The following is a 22,725-nucleotide window of genomic DNA, read 5'->3' on the forward strand; positions in this document are numbered from 1 at the left end:
CTGCAGCCCAGTCCCACACCTGCTTTCATCGGTCTCCTGTGTGAAATGGTGCCCGATTCCGAGGGAGGGACTTTAATATGCAAACCAAAACATGCGAGACCCAATGATGGGAAGATAATGTTTTACCTCATTTTGGGATCCAAGCCCAAGCCTGGCAGGAAGACCTGAGTCTGGGCTTGGTTTGACTCAGAACCCCTAAGTTCGGGTGTGTTTGTTTTCCATGGAAACCAAACTGCACATCTCTACTTTGAACCTGACTTCTGTTGGGGGCAAATTTTTGGGAGGATAATATTTCACTATTGTAGATAATTGTTTTATAACTCAACATGGTTTCAGGAATGAGCAGTCATACCTTACGAATATAATTAGTCTTTATATATAGTATATAGTATATACTGGTGTCTCATTTTCAAAAAAATAACATGTAGCAAGTGCTTGTTTAAGGTATTTGTACTAAAAGTATTTTGACACCTTTATCTTCTCCTATCAACAAATTCCATCTATGTAGTTGAGATATGAGATATAACATATGATTACAATTGTGGGATGCTGTCGTCAAGATGGAATTTTTCTGGTGACCCATTCTTTTGACCAAACCCTGTGTGCAGCACAATGGGACATACATCCCCCATACAATATACATAGCTTGAGACACACACTATATACTTGCTTGCTGGTGCACATCAGTGCATAACACAATAGGCAGTCCGGGGAACACAGAACTCACATTCGGGTCTACACATACATACACTATAGACAGCAGGATGAGACATTCGCACACAATACTATGGGCAGAATCTAGGAAATATTATACTCACACCCAGAGTAGTGAAATATATTACCATTTGTATTGTGCAATACTGTTGTATAAATGTTATATGTTGGCGAGTTTTATCATTTTTAATAAGACTGAAAACTTTCTTAAGTGAAACTAAATCTGCATTCAATTTTTATTACATATATTTAATACTATGATTATCATGTCTCAAGTGAACTTATAGCAGGAAAATAATTATATTTCTTGTATACACTTTGTGAGTTATGAAATGGTCATTAATATGTTTGCTTCAGTATTATCACACTCAGTGCCAAATCTGTAAAAAATAGCACCCCCTTTAACACTTAAACATAAGAGTAATTTTGTTTGCACAGATGGAAAAAAATAAATAAATACCATTCTTAGACTTTGTTGAAACATTGCCTATATTGGCCAATCATCATTACAATTTAGAATGTGTAATGCAACAATGTTTCAACTGCTGTAATAATATCTCAACAATGGGATTACTCTTGTTCAGTTCAAGAAAAATCCACTACATTACTGTATATGTCAGAGAAAAAAAGTTTTAGGTTCTATTTATAATTGACGGTGCGCTTGTCATTAAGAGTGATTACACCACACAATATTATATTATATTATTAGAATAATAATATGTGTTTCTGTCCCTCTTTCCAAAACCGATTAATGTATTAGTTTTTGCTGTGAAAAATAGAGGGTTGCTTAATAAAAATAGCAAGAGTCCACTCGATCATAGAAATAAAATTAAAAAATATAATATATTATGAACAAACAACTATTCCATTGTGAATGCTGCTTTGTGAATAGTGCTGCCTTAGGGTGCATACACACCTGCACGTTATCGGTCCGATTTGACCGATTTAGCCAAAATCGTAATGACAAATCGGGCATATCGTACAGTGTGTATGCCCAATCTGCGCGTCACTGTGCTCGCATGCGATATCGTGTGATTGGCTGTGCTGTACAGTCAATCACACAATGTCGCATTTGAGTCTGTACAAGTTAATGAAGGACGGAACAGTGATTGTTCCGTCTTTCAAAACATCTTTTAAGGGTGTACCAGCAATCATGTGATGTCCAGGGTGAAGACAAATTGCCCTGAACATCGGCACGATTGCCGGTCGTTTAGGTGTGTACCCAGCCTTAGACTTGTGTCTAGTTTGCCAATAATATAGATGTAACCCCAGATTTATTAAAGCCGGAATTAGAGAACTCACCTTCTAAATAACAGTCTAATGTAAATGTTATATCATCCAATGCAATGTCGACAATTTGGTCCAGCCCTACTTGAGCTTCAAATGCCACCTGAAACGGGCTGCCACTGGACAAAACAATGCTGCTGTACATCCACCTGTGTTCCACGTTTTCAGTCGCTGACCACAAAAGAATATTCAGCTTATAGTCGGTGACTATATATACCTGTTAAAAATGTTAAAAAAATATGTGTGTGTTACTGACTTAAAGTAAAAGAAAAATATCATTAATCACTATTTACAAGACTTAGAATGATCTCCATTGCCCTGCACTCTATGTGCTGATTGATGATACAGGCAGCGTCAACCTGACTGCAATTTATGCTGATGATAAAACCAATCACTCTTGCTTTAAAGGATTGTCCGTGATGCATGAAAACCTATCATAAAAAAGTGAATGACTTTGAGAACCTGCAGAAGGCAAACATATAAACAATCAATTTTGTCTCACATTCCAGTGACACAAAAAGATGATGTGAAAAAGGAAAAAACGTGAGCAAACACAATATGTAAATATGTGTAAACAGATGTTTAATATGCATAGAATACAGCCAATAAAATGATAACATTCAGAGAGTAGAATTTGTTTTTGTCCCCTGACGATCAGAGGGATCCATGGAAAGGAATTGTTTTTCCTGTTACATATAGAGTAGTTGCACAAATACACTTAATAGTCTACAATTCTTATCAACAACACAATTTTCATAATATTGTAAAAAAAAAATGACTTCCCACCATTAGATAACTTCAGTATTTGTTTAGACTCTGCATGTGGCCTTCCGAAACTTTTAATAACTGTATTAATCTAATGCTCAGACTTCTTGCTGTATTGATCAGAAACCGACTTATATCTTCCAGGCAGAGTTATGTCTTATGGTTGTTCATGGATATAAGTGCAGTGTTCTGTTCATTGTGTACAACTATATTGACTTTTTCATCATATCCAAGGCCAGTAAAATAAACAACCCTGTCTGTTTGTTAAATATAGTTTGCTGGAAAAGAATGCAAAAGGTAGCAAGACAAATAAGGCAATGTATTTAATGCATGTAAAAATAAATTCTAGTCAATAGATGGCTGAAACTTTGTTTCTGAACAGTTTGACACTGTACCCTTCCTTACCCTATGTTGTATGAAATATCTGGTTTGTTATGAATTCTGGCGCAAAAGTTGCAATTTATGTAATTTTTTTTTTTTAGAAACTCAAAGAAGCAAAAAGTGACTTCTATGCCAGCCCTGTTTTCACAGGGTTGGTCCTATTTGGAAAAAAAAAAAAAATCTAAATGTCTATAGTTGTAAAAGGGATAAATATAGACACAATCACAACCTGAAGTAATGCCGCGTATCCAGTACCCGATAACATAGCGTGATTGAACGATTACGACATCGTAATCGTGCAATCGTTCAGTAATCGGGCACACATCGGGGATGTAAATGTTGGCAACGAGCAGCGATGCGCGCTCCTGCTGGTCGTTTCCTACATCAATGATCGCCCGAACATGCTGGTCAACCTGACGATAACGTCAGGGTGGGCATGTTAGGGGATGATTGATGTGCCTACACTGAACGACTGAACGTTCAGTGTAGGCACAGCACCAGACTGTGAAACGACTGCACGATTACAATGTCGTAATTGTGCAGTAGTTTCTATGTCTGCTAGTGGATGTGCCCCTTAAAACAATCCTTAAGCAGGGGAATCTGTGTAAAATGAACAACAGGTTTAATAATTAGCTGCTTAGTCCTCTTCCTCCTATTGCCAACAAACCCCTCCGCTTTATAGTCTGGGCTGGCTTCCACTGTAATAAGATGACCATGAGGTGCTCATGCTGCAATTAGTAACATTTGTATTAGGATTTTTACAGACTAAGGGCCTGATTCAGCAAGGAACGCAGTTGCCAATACGCAAGCAATCGGCTGATTGTTGCATACTTTGTAATGCAATGCGCCTGCGTGAACTAGCCATTGCGATTGGGACTGTGATCAGAGTGACTACGCAGGCCCATCGAAGAATGATTGACAAGTGCCATTGGTGGGTGGTAACAGAGGGGCGGTCAGCCGAACGCAGGCGTGCCAGTGCGTTTGGACGCCATTGCAGCGGCATGCATAAATTATCCACTGTGATGGCCTACGCAGCCTGACGACTCAAAGTGTACGTGGTTGTTAGCAATTGCTGAGTAAGGTCAGAGCTTGTGCAAGCGTACGTGAGGCTGCGATGGTACTCGATTGTACCGATGGCTTCGCAGTCTTGCTAAACATTACGGATGTGGATGTGTGCTAAGTAAAGTGGGCGTCCTTGTGTAGTGCTGTGAGGGCATAGCAATCGCAATGGATTAGCATACTATCGCAGTTGAACTGCGTGAGTAATCGCTATTGCATTCACATTTGCGTTCCATAGTGAATCCTAAGTGGAATAAATAAAAACACAATTATCAAACAAGGTGTAATCGACTCCTGAAACCGTTATTTATAACTTTTGTGAACTATTGTAGTCAATACTGTATATGGAAAAGGGAAGCACAAGAGAAAATGGCACATAAAAATGATCCACCCATTCAAAATGTGCAACCGCTAAATGATCCAAGCTGTGTTGGTTTTGGATCTGGATTTATCTTCATGTTTTCGTTTTGGTTTTGGATCAGGACTTTTTTGTAAAATATTTAAAGTTTTTATAAACAGCTAAAATCATGTAATTTTTGTAATCCAAAACTCGAAAATTTGGATTTAAAAGCCAAATTCCGAACTGCTGAAAGATCAGAACCGCGACTTGGATTTATCCGGATCTCCTCAGGAGATTAGAACCGCCACTCGGATCTGTCCGTATTCACGGTGGAGTCAGATTTCTGGGGAACCGAACCGCACATCTCTAAATCTAAATCAATTCAACCATTTCTATCTATAAGTAACCTATCACTAATGCTTATTCATTTGTTAACACTTTTTCATGTAGCACACACATATTACGCAGCAGTTTACAGAGGGTCATTCGTATTACAATCTATGTTCCCTAATACACAGTCTCACACATGCACTCTAATAAGGTTATTTTTGTGGCAGAACCCAATTAACCTACCAGTATGATTTTGGATTACTAACTAATTTACATATGTTCACTCAGCAGTGTAATCCTTCATCCCAATATCAGTTTTAGTTACAGTACATTTGTTAAGAATGATGCAACAACATAAATGGGCGACTACTGTGAATGCAGCAGAGTAATACCACTGCACCTGCTTGTTGCACTATGGGCTCCATTTGCTCTCTAGCTGCAACCGCTGTGCTTACAATTTGCCACCCAAAGCCTCTTTTACTGCCCTACCTGTCTGATTTTCATAGTCCCAAACTCCTCCATCTGTGTAATATATATAAATGTTTTCTGCCAGGCAATGGACATTCTGGTGTATTTTGTTATATATTGACAAATGTTATATGCATAAGAAACTAAGGGGTCTATTTACTAAGCAGTGTTAGGAGACAGAGTGAAAAGTGGTAAGAAAGTGATAAGGTGCCAGCCAATCATCTCCAAACTGTCATCTCACAGGCTGTGTTTGAAAAATGACAGTTGGGAGCTAATTGGCTGGCACCTTATCACTTTCTTATCACTGTTCACTCTGTCTCCTAACACTGCTTAGTAAATAGACCTCTAAGGGCCTAATTTATCAACAAGTTTTATCATACACAACGAGTTTTAAAACTCTGTGTATGATAATGGATGATCCAGCCAATCAGCTCCCAACTGTCATCTGTTTGAAAAATAACAGTTAGGAGCTGATTGGCTGTAGTACAATATATTATACGCAACAAGTTTTAAAACTTGTTGCGTATGATAAAACTCATTGATAAATGGGCCCCTAAAAGGTAATATTATAAGGGTACCCATCTGCCTCCCCCTGCCCAGGTATAAATATCCTTTCCACAAACCTGCATTTGGCCAAGTAAAAAGATCTTAACAATGCAGCTACATACTGTAATACAAGTATGAAATCTGCCTTTTATAAAATAATATACACTGAATTTATTTTAATTCATACAGTACCAGACTTCCTAGTGATTGAAATTAAATGATGGAAGACACATTGACATCATGCAGCATATAGGGGAAGGGGGTTCTCCATCGGGAACTTACACTTTTTTTTCTTGAAATCAAGGGCAGGTCAAACCTTGGCCGTCAGACCGTAGAATTCAGTCCAACCAAAGCTGGTCAATATAGCCCTGTGGAAGCCATAGAATGCTACAGAAGAGCTAACTACAGCTTGTAGAGGTCTTCATTTCCCCAGATTCACTGCAGGGGGAATGAGCAGTCAGCATGGCATGAGCTGGCTCTCAGCTCCATATAACAGGTGGGAGCTCCCCCTGTTTTGTATACACAGGGACATATTTATCTAAGGAGGGGTTGTTTGATAGTTCACAAACCCTTTCACAAAATGACCACTAGTGAAAATGAAAAACACATTAAACACGTTACCTTAAAATGAACTTACTATTTCGCTAGTAGAATACATTCTGTCTCACCTTTAGTGTTCCAGACTGCGGAGGTCCATGTATGTAATACCAAAACCTCACTCTGCATGTCTCACGAGTGGCAGGAAAGACATTGGTGGTAAATATCCGAGCAGTGTCCCCAGCATGACAAGTGGATGTATTGACATGAAGAAAGGACCCTCTTCTACCTTTCAGATGAAATGTATGAACAGAAATGTCACCGCAAACAAGTACTTATTAAAGCAACACAGTTTCCATCCCCCCTTTTAAAATGACATATAGTGTTTTGCTATGTTTTTTTATGATCTTCACCATCAGGGTAACTAGCAGTGGCGACTCCAGAGGTCGGGCTGCAGCGCAGTCCAAAATTCAAATAGGGGAACCACACCAACTGCCACTCCAAACGCTGCCAAACATCGCCAGCCGGGACTCACTGGCAGGAGAGCCCTCACTTCTGATCAGGCACTTTGCGTCTTAGATCAACATAATGACATAGACATAAAAAAAATATCTGAGCTTTGAATACTAAACTATTCTATTTGTCGATGGAGAAATCCGATCAGCAGCCTATTTATCGACTAAATACTGATATGTATTTCCAAGTAAAATTTGTAATGTTGGCTCTATAACCAACAAAAACTTAATATATCCAATATATTTCTTCAGTTAAAATGACTTCATCCCTCTTTTGTGTTTTTGAAGCTCCTGACTTCAAAGCAACGCAATCCTTTGAAGGACAATTTACAATTAGTTTGATAATACGGTGACATTGACTCTAGTGCATTGTGGGAATAGCCCTGTATTTTCTTTTCATGTTTTTTTTTTCTGCTGCAAACTACAGTGTTTTGGGGGTTTTTTGTCAGTCAATATAGGTTTAGGCTTCAGTTTTTTTGGGATTTCAAATATAGCAGAACACAAAGACATGATCATCGATAAACAATTTATTAGTAATTCAAACGTTCCTAAACCATAAAGTATCTGAACTCCTCAACAAAACGGGGACAAATATTGGTGTGCATCTCTTGACTATATTATTAATCAATATAAGAAATACATTATTGCTTTTGAAGTGCTATTTCAGGCAAGACAACACTTAAAGGTCAAGCTGCTTGGAAGGAGCTATTAGTAAGATTAAAGTAGATCTTAATGCAAATCTAACATTTGATAGATAAACTCCAGTCCCGTGCCTAGTAATATCCATTGTATCTAATGCTCTGGACTGCAGTGTTTCGCCATTCAGTTAGTAACAGCTATATGTTTGTACACTCTCTACATGGACAAGTTGCCAGTGAAGCATACCAGACAAGTCACGCTGCCTTCCAGTCACCTGGTTTTAACAGCCAATCAACTCTGGCCTCTTGCTTCCAATCGTTCCCTGGATTTGATAGTATGCCCGGAGAAGTCGCCATAGCCAGTGCTAACATACATTTTTTGCTGAATGATTGAAGTTTTCAATCCTCCCTGATTATACTAGACAATGTGATTCATTCATAAAGGGGATCATTGAGGGGGAGATATATCAAACCTTGGAGAGAAATAAAGTACCAGCCAATCAGCTCTTAACTGTCATTTTTCAAACACAGCCTGTAAAGTGGCAGCTGATTGCTACTTTAGCTCTCTCCAATATTTGATACATCTCCCCCTTAGAGTTTGCCACATTTATTCCTAAAGCATAGGCATAAAATGGATCCTGTAAAAAAACCCAGCACATTTACACTTTTATTTTGAGTTGTACATACCTGTATCTTGCTATTCTCACAATACAAAATAAATTCACAGATTAATCCACATGACGTTATGCGTCAGATGTAACTTCAAAAACAATAGGAGTGTGATCATGATAGCTTCCAGAAAGACTCATGAATGTTTTAACAAAAAGTTAAACCTTTTATCTCAATTGGCTTTTCTTGGTCTGTATTATGTATTATTGATATTTCTTCAGTTTGACTCTATATCTTTTGATGCCTTTAATAAACAGTTATTTTTTTTAAATAAGACTAGAACGTCAGTCTCTTGCTTCAGAAGACTGAGTTCTGCCTGACTCTTTGGAGAGTGCACATCGTAGATAGACCTGGCTTTCTTTAAAGCTTATGTGGTTTACAATCATCTCTACCTAATTAGTTCTCAAGGACAAACATGTTACACTCCAAATGTCTGACACAAGTATGTGATCCAAATGCTGAAACTAAATGGGCAGACACTATGTTCTACAATGTTCAGAATACTCTGTTCTATCCGTTCATTCATTAAGTGGCCAGATATCTAATTATATGCCATTAATTATAATTATCCGCCAAGAATAAACAACAATACAATTCCCATCATTCTTAAACAATGCATATCTGCATGATTCAGTAACAACTAGAGTGCTGCTGGAAGAGTGTTAAATGGCATTTTGCAGAGAATCGATGCAAAATTGGAAAATTTTAATTATCACAATAAACTTTGCAACTTTGACAAGCAGCCTGTTCCGCTGTGAAGCTTGATTTGTGCAAAATTTCACCACAAATTTGTACATCTTCAAGAGAAACCCATTATCCCTATATATTACTAATTTCCTACACTATTAAACTTCATTAAACACTTGGGCCCGTATTCAATTAGAGGCAAAAAGTCGGAAAAGTTTTGCCTGTCCGACTTTCCGCCTCCTTCGTCTGTTTCAGAGGCGAAAACTTTACGTTCGCGTTCCCGCTTTTCACCTTCAATTCCTAAACAGGCGAAAACGGCGAATGCAGAACAGGCAGAAAGTACTGTCAGAATTGGGGAAATCAGTCTGTACCCCAAAAAAGATGCACTAACATAGGGAATCAATGTAGATGTGTACTAATAGCCTTAATAAAAGTGTTTGGGGTACTTAAGTTGTTTAAATTGCTTCTTATTAGTGTCTTTGCATAAGTGGTGAAGAACAGCATAAAGCTGTATTTTTTGGTGAAAAAAAGTACTCCAGTCAAATTTGGGGTACTTGAAAATGGGTGCTAGCATATCTTTATGTCTCTAAAGTGAACTTTAAAAATAAATTTAAAAAAAGCACCTGCGGCATGCCCCTGCAATCCTAAAAACACCTGACCCATCCTTGCAGACCCCCAAGAAGCCTATCTTTCTAGTTTTTATGCTTGTCCCCCCACTTTTTACTTTTCACCCCTAAAATGAAAGTACTGTACTTTTTTGGGGTGTTCTTAGGGTTTTTTTTTTTGCCAGATTTGTCCTTTGGGGACTGTCCCAAGGGTTCTGGGTCATTTCCCCACATTTGCAACCCAAAATAAAGATTTTGCACTTTTTTTCACCTGCTATTCATTGGAGAAACGTTTTCGCCTATTACAGTGCATTGAGTTTCCACTTAGGCGAATTCCACCTGGAATTGAATTTGGATATAAGTTCCGAATTGGCGATAAGCGGCAATAGGCAAAACTTTTTCGCTGATTACGGTTTTTCACTTCTAATTGAATCCAGCCCTTAGGGGTAGATAAAGCGGCAATAGGCAAAACTTTTTCGCTGATTACGGTTTTTCACTTCTAATTGAATCCAGCCCTTAGGGGTAGATTTACTAAAGGTTGATTTTAATTGTTTTAAAATCGAACAAAATTTCAGCCAACATCTATCAAATACATTTGAAAAGATAGTATTTTATTATTATTATTATTATTATTATTATTATTTGGAAGTATGTTCTTATTCTCTGCAAAACAAATAATGGGAGAAGCTGATTTGATACAATGTTTTTCATGCATAACGCTGCAACAAAATGAATCCTAATGTTTGCAAATCATTTTGTTATTTATTAAGAGATTTAAAAAATTTGAGTAGAGCTCTGCTTTAATCCCTGCTCACACATCAAAAATATTTTAATACAAATGGGCAAAAAAATTTTTTTTAATTGAATGGTCAAGAAAGCAAAAGCAAAGTGATTTTATCTGTATTATAATTATAAATATTACATAGAAATACTTTGTGGTTCTTGTTTTGCCAATAATCCACATCTCCAAAAAAGTAAAATGCAGGAAACTATTGGGTATATTTACTAAAGTGTAGGTTTTTAGAAATTGAGTCGTTGCTCATAGCAACCAATCAGATTCTAGCTATTATCTTCTAGAAGGTGGTAGATAAATGATAAGTAGAATCTGTTTCGTTGCTATGGGCAACATCTCCACTACTAAAACCAAATATCTGCACTTGTAAATGCTTTTTTTTCTTAAAAATTTCTCTGCGATGATTTAAATGCTTCCTATGATTAGGAAGAATATGGTAGCCAAACAAGGACTATCATTTTACAAACTAGACAACCTATTGAATTAAATGAGAGACAACTTTTTTTATTTGACAAAATATGGGCAGGGATATGTTCTTTAGATCTCTCCCCTCAATCTGTTGAAATGTGATTTTATTGTGTACTGTTTACAGTATTGTCTGGTGATCTACAAACAATGACTATTAAGGGGGCACATCATTTGAAAGAGGAGACTCCCCTCTTTCAAGATAGGGTACAATGTGCCGCTCCCCCATTTTTCCATAGCGCTGGGCGATATTGTCTGGTGATCACCTATGATCACCAGACAATAGCTGCTAAGGGGGCCGCATAATCGAAAGAGGGGGCTCTTTCAAAATATCACAATAAAATATATTAATCTCATATATCCCCATATATAACATATAGGGCTTTGACAAAGGACAATTTGTCTTTTAAGGGGAGATTCAAATACTGCGGCTAATTACCCGCACAACAGATTCAATTAGAGTTTACCCCACTTGTTAAACCCCAGAGGAGGAAAAGTCCTCAATAAAAGACGCCCTAATGAGGTTTAGCGTGCGGGGAAACTGACTGATACAAAATTTTACACAGAATGAATGGGTTAGCGCGTATAAATGTAGGGGGGTTGCAGCGCAGGGAAAAGGCAGTTTTATTGAATAGCTCCGGGCGTGAAATCGGGAGCTTTTCCTTGTGCAACAAACCCCATGGCTAATTGGATTCCTCCTATAAAATCCGCAAGCATGTGATTGTATTGAATTTATAAACCAAAAAGCCCCTTTAGGGGTGATTTTTCTACCTATATCCCTAAAAAAAAGACAGACTTTTTCTGAGACAAACATTAAAGTATTTTCTTACCTGGTGTGTGATCTGAATATAGATGAAGATGACCTCTTCGTGCCACGGTCCATTCCAAACCATCTGTCTGGTTTGGCGACAGACCACATCCAATAAGAAAGTCCTGATCTTGTTGTTCAAAATTGCAGCTTCCAGGTCTGCTAATGTACTCACCTAAGGATATGTAAAATAGCAGCAGACTTACATAAACACATGAGGCTTCTGATCAATATGTTCTCAGCTATTTGCACAAGAATCACTTCCGTATGAGAGCAAACAGCAAGATAAATGCTTCATTTACTTAAATCAACTTCTGATTTACCCCGCTCTTGAGCAACTCCATATTCTGTTGCTGGAACCATGTACGATTTCCTATAAGTCTATTAAGGGATTAACTCATCCTAGTTTAGCACATTTACTTAATTTCACTGAGGAATTCCCATTTATTATCTCAGTACTTGCTTCACTGATTGTTCAACAGAGTGTGCACATTGTAAATCAGATGTAAAATGGAAATAAATTTATATATCTGGTTTAGAAAAGTTTATTTGATCCACATTGGATATTATCATTAATACTTTATGGTTTATTTGAAAATGAAGGATCCTCTGTCAGATATATTATCGTGGGATATCTAAGGAAAAAAGCAGATTGCATATGTAGGAAGGAGGATACAGCCTCTAGGATGGCATCTATTTTGTCCCCATTACATAATCTCTGTACTATAATATGCAAAGCTAAACATGGATTAAATATTGAGGTACTGTAGTGGGTGTGCCTGAGAGTGGCCAATCCATGCACATTATGTACGTCAAAGAGTCTCCATTTATCAACAAGAAAAAGTAAATAAGGCAATAGAAACAAAAGTTTGAGATGAGCTAAATGGCAAAAAGTTGTATTGATGTAATAAGTCAGATATAGTAGTTATCTAAGGAACATTGTCTTAGGAGGGGGTACTGTACATTGTTCAGGGCAGTGACACTAATGTCCTACCCTGTGAAAGGACTGACATACTGTAACTGAAGAATGCTTCTTAGAAAGAGGTGTAGCTGGTGATTGAATTAATTTAGGACATGAATGGATGTGTGCAGTGATTATGTTATGGATCACAGGATATTAGGTAACATGGAAACCTTTGTGTTTATTAACAGTGTAATACTTTGAGTTTCTTTTAATTACCAGCATGGTGACCTGCAAATTAACCTTTATGTGTATGTCCAGCTGCTGGGGTAATGACTTGTCTGAGAAGATGCCAGGTGATGGGGAGGCTGGCAGATTTATGTATAGCCCATTAGGACTGCCAGCAAATGATTAAAAAAACAGATAATGGTAAAATGAAAAGGTCTTATACATTCTAGGCTTGTCCTTCTCACAAACATGAGATTGGCCTAGGGAGTGTCACCCCTCCTCACCTTATGGACAACACCTAAAGAAGGTTTATGTTTGCAAGCAAATTCTTGGCTAGATTGATTTGACACAGAATGCAAACAGTGGTGTGGGGGACAACCTGACATACAGATAAGGATAAATACCATATTCCACGTGCAAAACGTTGCATCTTCTTCCTGCTTCTCTCAGTGAACAGATTCATGTAAGTGAGGCTATTCTGTTAATTTTTATCCTTTTTGTTTATAAAAATATTATTTGCCTAAGACTATCTTTGCATGTCATTCTTAGTAATTACTTTATACACACAGAAGTGTTCCTTCTTTCTGTTTCTTCAGTCACTCAAAATAGCCCTTCTCGGGTGCCAGGTCCTGTGTGACAGCCGCAGTAAGTATCTTTTTTGCTGAATATGCCCATTTTAGTCACATATTTAAGACACACAGAACCGATAAAACTAAATTTCTAGCATACGCTGATTAATAAATTGTGCATCATGTGTGACTTTGTACATAAGTAAAACCAATTCCTCTACCATTAAAATCGCAGCCTAGCATCTCTGGTACAATTTAAGTGGCTTTACGCTGCTTCTGCGATGTGAATAAGAGTATGATGTATAAAAGTATTGGATGCAAATAGGCCTAGCACAGCCAAAGAGGCAGCCTGAGGTTCAAATACTTAGGGGAAGTCTGATTTGGAAAAAATTGTAGTATCAATCCTTTGGCATTTCTGGAGGTGGGGGTAGGAGGATAAAGGGAGGAGGTAATAATATAGATATACTTCTCTTATATAAAGCTTGTCTCTCATATGTTAATAGGAGATTTTTTCAACATGTAAAAGATCATTTTCATATGTAGGTTGAAACACAGTCATTATCTGAAACAGAAACAACTGTGTAGGAGGCTTAAAACTGAGTGCGGAACAACTAAATTCTGCTACAAAAGTGAGGTTGTGGTAGACGGTTTTATGTCACATGTCATATACCATGTCATGACTGAGAACAGCAACAAGACACAAGGTAGTTATACTGCATCAGATAGGTCTCTACCAGGCAAAGATTTCAAAGCAGACTGGGGTTTCAAGATGTATTGTTCAAGCTCTTTTGAAGAATCACAAAGAAGGTGGCAACGTTAAGGACCATAGACGCAGTGGTCAGCCAAGGAAACATAGTGCATCACATGAAAGACACATCATGCTTACTTGCCTTCAAAATCTGAAGATGTCCACATCTACTGCTCAGAGAAGTCTGGCCAGAAGTGGTCTTCACTGAAGAATTGCGCCCAAAAAGTCATACCTTCTGCATGGAAACAAGGCCCAGTGACTCAACTATGCACGAAAACATAGTAACTGTGGTGCAGTAAAATGGCAGCAGGTGCTCTGGACTGATGAGTCAAAATTTTAAATATTTGGTAGTAACAGAAGGCAGTTTGTTCACCAAAGGGCTTGAAAACGGTACAATAATGAGTGTCTGCAGGCAACAGTGAAGCATGGTGGAGGTTCATTGCAAGTTTGGGGCTGCATTTCAGCAATGGATTTGGTCAGGATTAATGTTGTCCTCAATGCTGAGAAATACAGACAGGTACTTATCCATCATGCAGTGCCATCAGGGAGGCGTCTGATTGGCTCCAAATTTATTCTGCGTAAAGACGATGACCTCAAACATAAAGCCAATGTCATTATGAACCACCTTCAGAATAAAGAATAATAAGGAGTCCTGGAAGTGATGATATGGCCCCCACAGAGCCCTGATCTCAACATCATTGAGTTTGTCTGGGATTACATGAAGAGACAGAAGGATTTGAGCAAGCCAACATCCACAGAAGATCTGTGGTTAGTTCTCCAAGATGTTTGGTACAACCTCCCTGCCGGGTTCCTTCAAAAACTGTGTGCAAGTGTACCTAGAAGAATTTATGCTATTTTAAAGGCAAAGGGTGGACGCACCAAATATTGATTTGACTTAGATTTCTCTTCTGTTCATTCTCTTTGCATTTTATTAGCTGATAATAATAACTATGAACACTTCTATTTTTGAAAGCATTCTTATTTTGCAGCATTTTTTCCACACCTACCTAAAACTTTTGCACAGTAGATATATATATATATATATATATATATATATACATATACAGTCAGGTGCATAAATATTGGGACATTGACAGAATTTTCATATTTTGGCCTCTATTCACCACCACAATGGCTTTGAAATGAAACAAACCAGATGTGCTTTAACTGCAGACTTTCAGATTTAATTTGAGGGTAATTACATCCAAATCAGGTGAACGGTGTAGGAATTACAACGGTTTCTATATGTGCCTCCCACTTTTTAAGGGGCCTAAAGTAATGGGACTATCAACTCAAAAGCTATTTCATGGACAGGTGTGGGCTATTCCCTCATTATTTCATTATCAATTAAGCAGGTAAAAGGTCTGGAGTTGATTCTAGGTGTGACATTTGCATTTGGAATCAGTTGCTGTCGACTCTCAATATGAGATTCAAAGAGCTGCCACTATCAGTGAAACAAGCCATCATTAGGCTGAAAAATCAAAACAAACCCATCAGAGAGATAGCAAAAACATTAGGTGTGGCCAAATCAACTGTTTGGAACATTCTTAAAAAGAAAGAATGCACCGGAGAGCTCAGCAACACCAAAAGACCCGGAAGACCACGGAAAACAACTGTGGTGGATGACAGAAGAATTATTTCCCTGGTGAAGAAAAACCCCTTCACAACAGTTGGCCAAATCAAGAACACTCTCCAGGAGGTAGGTGTATATGTGTCAAAGTCAACAATCAAGAGAAGACTTCACAAGAGTGAATATAGAGGGTTCACTACAAGATGTAAACCATTGGTGAGCCACAAAAACAGGAAGACCAGATCAGAGTTTGCCAAACAACATCTAAAAAAGCCATTACAGTTCTGGAACAACATCCTATAGACAGATGAGACAAAGATCAACTTGTACCAGAGTGATGGGAAGCGAAGAGTATGGAGAAGGAAAGGAACTGCTCATGATCCAAAACATACCACCTCATCAGTGAAGCATGGTGGTGGTAGTGTCATGGCGTGGGCATGTATGGCTGCCAATGGAACTGGTTCCCTTGTATTTATTGATGATGTGACTGCTGACAAAAGCAGCAGAATGAATTCTGAAGTGTTTTGGGCAATATTATATTCTCATATTCAGTGAAATGCTTCAGAACTCATTGGACGGCGCTTCATAGTGCATATGGACAATGAACCAAAGCATACTGCAAAAGTAACCAAAGAGTTTTTAAGGCTAAAAAGTGGAATGCTATGCAATGGCCAAGTCAATCCCCTGACCTGACTCCGATTGAGCATGCATTTCACTTGATGAAGACAAAACTGAAGGGAAAATGCCCCAAGAAGAAACAGGAACTGAAGACATTTGCAGTAGAGGCCTGGCAGAGCATCACCAGGGATGAAACATCTGGTGATGTCTATGCGTTCCATACTTCAGGCTGTAATTGCCTGCAAAGGATTTGCAACAAAGTAGTAAAAAGTGAAAGTTAGATTTAGGATTGTTTAGTTTGTCCCATTACTTTTGGCCCCTTAAAAAGTGCGAGGCACATATAGAAACCTTTGTAATTCCTACACCGTTCACCTGATTTGGATGTAATTACCCTCAAATTAAATCTGAAAGTCTGCAGTTAAAGCACATCTGGTTTGTTTCATTTCAAAGCCATTGTGGTGGTGAATATAGGCCAAAATATGAAAATTCTGTCAATGTCCCAATATTTATGCACCTGACTGTGTATATATATATATATATATATATATATATATATATTATATATATATATATATATATATATATATAATTTAAATAACATACAAACTCGGCACTCACATGCTTTTCAAACTGCAACTTCTTTGAACATAGGGAATGTTGGTTCCAAAATATTGCAATAATTTGTTAAGCTGATCACCGCTTCACGGTCATTCCCATCTGGCCAGTCCCTACACTGATTCTCAGATAAATGAACTTGATCTGCCACCTTTGGCTCAAGCTGCATACATTTTAAACATGAAACTGGGTCCTGCCTTAAAGAGACAGGACCACACCCAGGGCTATCAGTTAACAAGCACCTGGAAAAAGAAAAAAGTTTGTCTTACATTTCAAAAACAGGGTGCCCTAGCAAGTGTGACCACAAAATTTAAATAAACGAGAGGCTTAATCCATGGCACTCAACATCTGGGGTGCCCTTGGTTGAGTCTCCCAAATCCAAATATTCAGAAATACGGAATATTCCAAAATACGGAATATTTTTAGCATGACTGAGATAGTGAAAACTTTGATTTTTGATGGTTCAATGTACACAAACTTTGTTTAAGGCACAGAATTATTAAAAATAAAGTTCAAAATGACCTATAGGCTGTGTGTATAAGGTGTATATGACACATAAATGAATTTCATGTATGTACACAAACTTTGTTTGAGCCACAAAATTATTGAAAATATTGTATAAAATTACCTACAGGCTGTGTGTATAAGGTGTATATAAATCATAAATGCATTCTGTGTTTAGATTTGGGCCTTATTCCTAAGACATTTCATTATGACATGCAATTATTCCAAAATACGGAATATTCCGATATCCAAAATACTCCTGGTCCCAAGTATTTTGGATATGGGAGACTCAACCTGTAATAGTGGTATGCTTTGTAGCCGATCTCTCTGAGGTACATTGCAGGGTCTCTCTGGAGCTAAGTCGGACAAGATGGCGCTGCGCATGCGCAGAAGTCTTAACTGCCCGCCATCTTTGGAAGGGCAAATGCTTTATTGGAGTAGCATTGTGGAGCTAACGTAGGAGCGCACTCGATATTTCAACAAAAATTACTCTCCAGTATGTGTAGGCAAAGCAGGAAACACCAGACAACAATACAAAAATAACAATAGCAATAATGACTGTATTGGGTGACTGCAAAAATAAACATCTCTATGTTAAACAGTTTAGCATATACTTACTACAGTCCATTTCATCTGAACGATCCTTGCAGTCGTACTTGTAGTCACAGACCAGGTGGGATTCAATACACTTTTTGTTTTTGCACCTAAAATCTGTATCTTCTAGGCATTTTCCAGGCACCTCTCCGTCTGCAACCAACAAGACATTACAATCAAAACTTAAGTGAATCAATCCAATTTATTTGTCCCATTTAATTTTACTAACAAGTTAATTCTATTAGCATTCTGCCATACCTTTACTATGCTCTACAGCACTTTACTACATACAGCATAAACTAAGCTGCTTTCTATGGTCATTGAAAACGTTGGTACACACTGTGATGTGTGATAATCTTTTTTTGGGCAGTGTATATGTACAGTATATGTATATGTAAGTATTTTATTATTATTATCATCATTATACATTTATAGGGTGTCACAAGGGATCCACAGCAATGTACAATGTGGGGCAGAGCAGAACGACTATATAGTATATTCAATGTCAGATTACCAAATAGGCAGAATAGGCACCGGCCTATGGGCCCTTTGTCTTTTAGGGGCCCCTCGATAACGGATCAAATAATATTGATTTGATTTAGAAAGAAAATTACAATCAAGCTTTCTTAAACTGTTTCCAAAAGAGAGAAATAATGAGCAACTCAAAGAAACACAAACTTTACATTAAAGACTTTATAGAGAAAATACTGTATTAGTGTAATGTACCCATTAATAACTGAAAGTAGATAAACCATAGACATCGGATTCACATTACAGTTTGTCTCTTAAAAGCTCATGTACGTTTTTTTTTTAAATTGTTGGTTGGTAAAATTAAAAACGTATTAGGAAATAGTTTGTGAGGAGGCCCTGAGATTCCGACTGCCTATGGGCCTCCACAGGGTTTAATCCCACACTGAGTATATGACACAATGAACTAATGGCAAAATGTGATTTACAGTACTTACCACCGTGTTTGATGTTGTAGAGCCAACACTGGTAATATACTGTAAATTGCATAACTAGAAGGTCGGCTTCACGTGTTCAACCTAACAGTGCCTGCATGATCAGTATCGACCTTTTAACTGGCGAACTGGGACCTGCACACCAGAATTCCTGTTACAAATTACCAAAGTTGCAGAGAAATTTGCAAAAGAGCCAGGGGCGTCTTAAGAGAGGAGGGGGCCCATGTGCCCTCCCCGTGTGGGGCCCCCTCCTCTCTCCCCGGTGGCCGACAGCCGACTGATGCGGCTAGCCAGCCACCAGAGTCTTAGTAGACTCCGGGCACAAGAGTGTGCCCAGAGTCTACTGCGCATGCGTAGAACACCGGAAAAATGGCCGTGTCAGCCATTTTCCGGTGTTCTGAGCAGCGCTAACACCCAACGTGGGACCACAGACAGGTAGGTTTAAAATAATAAGGGTGCAGTGTAGGGGTGAGCGGGTTCGGATTTCTGAAATCCGAACCCCCCCGAGCCCCCCGATCCGTGGCTGATCTGAAATCGAGGCAAAACGTCATTATCCTGCCTTCTGGGTCTCGCGGGTTTTGGATTCTATATAAGGTACCCGCGTCGTTGCCATTTTCTCACTCGGCTGTGGACAGTGAAGAGGGAGGGTAGGAGTTAGGGCTGGCTGGGCTGTGTAGTGTAGTGTAGTGTTGTGCTGTGCTGCACTGCTGTTGTCCATAGAGGCTGTGTCCACTCCTCCAAAGTCCATTGGGGCTGGCTGGACTGTGTTGTGCAGTCAGTTGTCCATAGGGGCTGTATCCACTCCAAAGTCCTGTGCAGTGTCCCAGTCCTAAAGGGGTGCTGTAGTGTTGTCCAGGGGGTGCTCTGCCCATCAGGGGTGCTCCCCCCAAGTGCAAAAAAAATAAATATTTTTTCTGTGTTTGTGAATTGTGGGCCTGATTCAGAGCTGGATGCTCTGACCAGAGCGCTCACTCTGAATCAGGGCCCTCCTACCTAAAAACAGAGCGGCCTCCTGGCCGCTCGCATAGCTGTGGGTGACCACCCACAGCTATAGCGAGCGGCCAAAAAGATGGTCGCGACCATCGGGCTTGCGACGAGATCCTGCGGTAGGGTCTCGCTGCCGCAAGCCCAGGAGTGCTTTTGGCTCTATCAGAGCCAAAAGCACTCCAACTGACATTACTAGTGATGTCAGTGGGGCCGGACCCAGACGGTAGGTGTTCCCATGGGAACGCCTCCGTCTGGGCAGCAATGCCCCCGGCAAGCCCACCAAAGGGGGCGTGCTGTCAGTCACCATCGACAGCATGCCCCCTTTGGTGCGTGACCCATAGCGACAGCTTGGCTGTCGCTATGCGGGTCTCGCGCATGCGCACAACAGAGCTCCCTCCTTCGTGCGCATGCGCATTAGGGCACCATCGACTCGCTTGCGAGCACTCAGCGCTCGCGAGCGGGTCTGAATTAGGCCCTGTGTGCGCAGTAGCCGCACGTGCATCAACAAAGTAGCGCCAAGCGTGCGCCTGTGTCATAAGTAAAGGGCCGGCTGACTCGTCTGTTAAAGGGTGGTGTAACCCCCAAAGTGCACTCCAAACAAAATAAAAAATTATTTTCTGTGTTTGTGAATTGTGTGCACTGTGGCTGCAAGTGCATCAACAAAGGAGCAGCGCCAAGCGTGCGCCTGTGTCCCATAAGTAAAGGACCGGCTGGCTTGTCCATTAAAGGGTGCTGTAACCCCCAAAGTGCACTCCAAAAAAAATAAAAAAATATATTTTTTTTGTGTTTGTGAATTGGGTGCGCAGTAGCCGCACGTGCATCAACAAAGTAGCGCCAAGCGTGCGCCTGTGTCATAAGTAAAGGGCCGGCTGGCTCGTCTGTTAAAAAATTATTTTCTGTGTTTGTGTGCGCCTTACCAGCATGTATATATCAATATAACATAAATGGAGGACCAAACTTTCTCCGATAAAAATAAAATAGGGAAAGATCAAGAACCACTTCCTCCTAGTGCTGAAGCTGCTGCCATTAGTCATGACATAGACGATAACATGCAATCAACGTGTGGTGGCGGTTGCGATGCCTGACCTTCCCAGCACTGGACGGGAAGAGGTGGCTCTTTCCACCATTTGCATGCCCCCTGCAAGTGCTGAAAGGAGCACCGACAGTCCATTTTCTGATATGCAAATTGAAGATGTCACTGTTGATGTACAACAGGATGAGAATACTGGTGTAGCTGACGCTGAGGAGGAAGTTGGCGAGGAGGATTCTGATGGTGATGTGGTTTGTTTAAATCAGGCTCCGGGGGAGACAGTTGTTGTCCGTGGGATGAAAAAGCCCATCACGGTCATGCCTGGGCAGAAGACCAAACATTCCACCCCTTTGGTCTCGCAATATTTCTATCCAAATCCGGACAACAACTGTCTTGCCATATGTACCATATGTAAAGGTGAAATAAGTAGGGGTAGGGACGTTAACTACCTAGGAACATCCTCCCTTATACGGCACTAGCAGCGCGTTCATAAAAAGTTACTGTCAAGTTCAGAAACTTTGGCTAAGACCGTAAGCAGTCCAGGGACACCTAAAATCCCATTGTCCTGTTTTATCCAAGCGCCTGCAAACCACACCGTCAACTCCCTCCTCGTCAATTTCCTCCTCAGTGAGGATCGGAAGTAGTCCTGCAGGCCATGTCACTGGCATGACTGACTCTCCTATCTGGGATTCCTCCGGAGGATCCTGCATTGCTACGCCTCCTGCTGCCGCTGCTGCTGTTGCTGCTGCTGGGAGTCGTTCATCATCCCAGAGAGGAAGTAGGAACACCACTACTTTTACTAAACAATTGACCCTCCAACAGTCCTTAGCGAGGAGGATGAAGTACGACAGCAGTCATCCTGAAGCAAAACGTATAACTGAGGCCTTGACTGCTAAGTTGGTGTTAGACGTGTGTCCGGTATCCGCCATTAGTGCAGTGGGATTTAGACAATTGATGGAGGTAGTGTGTCCCCGGTTCCAAATCCCGTCTAGATTCCACTTCACTAGGCAGGCGATACCGAGACTGTACAGAAACGTCAGAAAAAGTGTCCTCAGTGTCCTGAAAAATGCGGTTGTACTCAATGTCCACTTAACCACGGACATGTGGACAAGTGGAACAGGGCAGACTAAAGACTATATGACTGTGACAGCCCACTGGGTAGATGTATCACCTTACGCAGCAACAACAGCAGCGTCACCTCTAGCAGCATCTCAGAAACGCCAGCACGTTCCAAGGCAGGCTACGTTGTGTATCACCGGTTTTAGTAAGAGGCACACCGCCGCAACCTCTTTGAGAAACTGAGGGAAATCATCACCCAGTGGCTTACCCCATTTAGACTCTCTCTGGGATTTTTGATATCTGACAACGCCACCAATATTGTGCGGGCATTACATCTGGGCAAATTCCAGCACGTCCCATGTTTTGCTCACACAATAAACTTGGTGGTGCAGAATTTTCTGAAAAGCGGCAGGGGTGTGCAGGAGATGCTTTGGGTGGCCCGAAAAATTTCTGGCCACTTTCGCCATTCAACGACTGCATGCGCCTGTGTCATAAGTAAAGGTCCGGCTGGCTTGTCCGTTAAAGGGTGCTGTAACCCCCAAAGTGCACTCCAAACAAAATATATATATTTTTTCTGTCTTTGTGAAATGTGTGGGCTGTAGCCGCACCAGCATCCTCAAAGCAGCAGCGACAAGCGTGCATCTGTCTGTTAAAGGGTGGTGTAACCCTCAAAGTGCGCTCCACAAACAATAAAAAAATTATATATTTTTTTGTCTTTGTGAATTGTGTGGGC

The 22,725-nt window shown here is 40.0% G+C and overlaps 1 protein-coding gene across 1 annotated transcript in view; it reads right to left on the reverse strand.

Moving 5' to 3' along the window:
• MALRD1 (MAM and LDL receptor class A domain containing 1) overlaps window positions 1-22,725 on the reverse strand; it is a 612,799-nt gene that overhangs the window by 183,948 nt on the left and 406,126 nt on the right. Inside the window, exons 29-32 of the mRNA XM_088478591.1 lie at window positions 17,979-18,107; window positions 11,630-11,782; window positions 6,559-6,716; window positions 2,017-2,218 (exon numbers count right to left, since the gene is read on the reverse strand). Of these exons, the coding sequence (XP_088334717.1) occupies window positions 2,017-2,218; window positions 6,559-6,716; window positions 11,630-11,782; window positions 17,979-18,107 (642 nt within the window). The remainder of the gene's footprint in view (window positions 1-2,016; window positions 2,219-6,558; window positions 6,717-11,629; window positions 11,783-17,978; window positions 18,108-22,725) is intronic.

This window comes from Taudactylus pleione, unplaced genomic scaffold (assembly GCF_031769625.1).
Source record: "Taudactylus pleione unplaced genomic scaffold, aTauple2 ptg000216l, whole genome shotgun sequence".
Taxonomy (NCBI): Eukaryota; Metazoa; Chordata; class Amphibia; order Anura; family Myobatrachidae; genus Taudactylus; species Taudactylus pleione.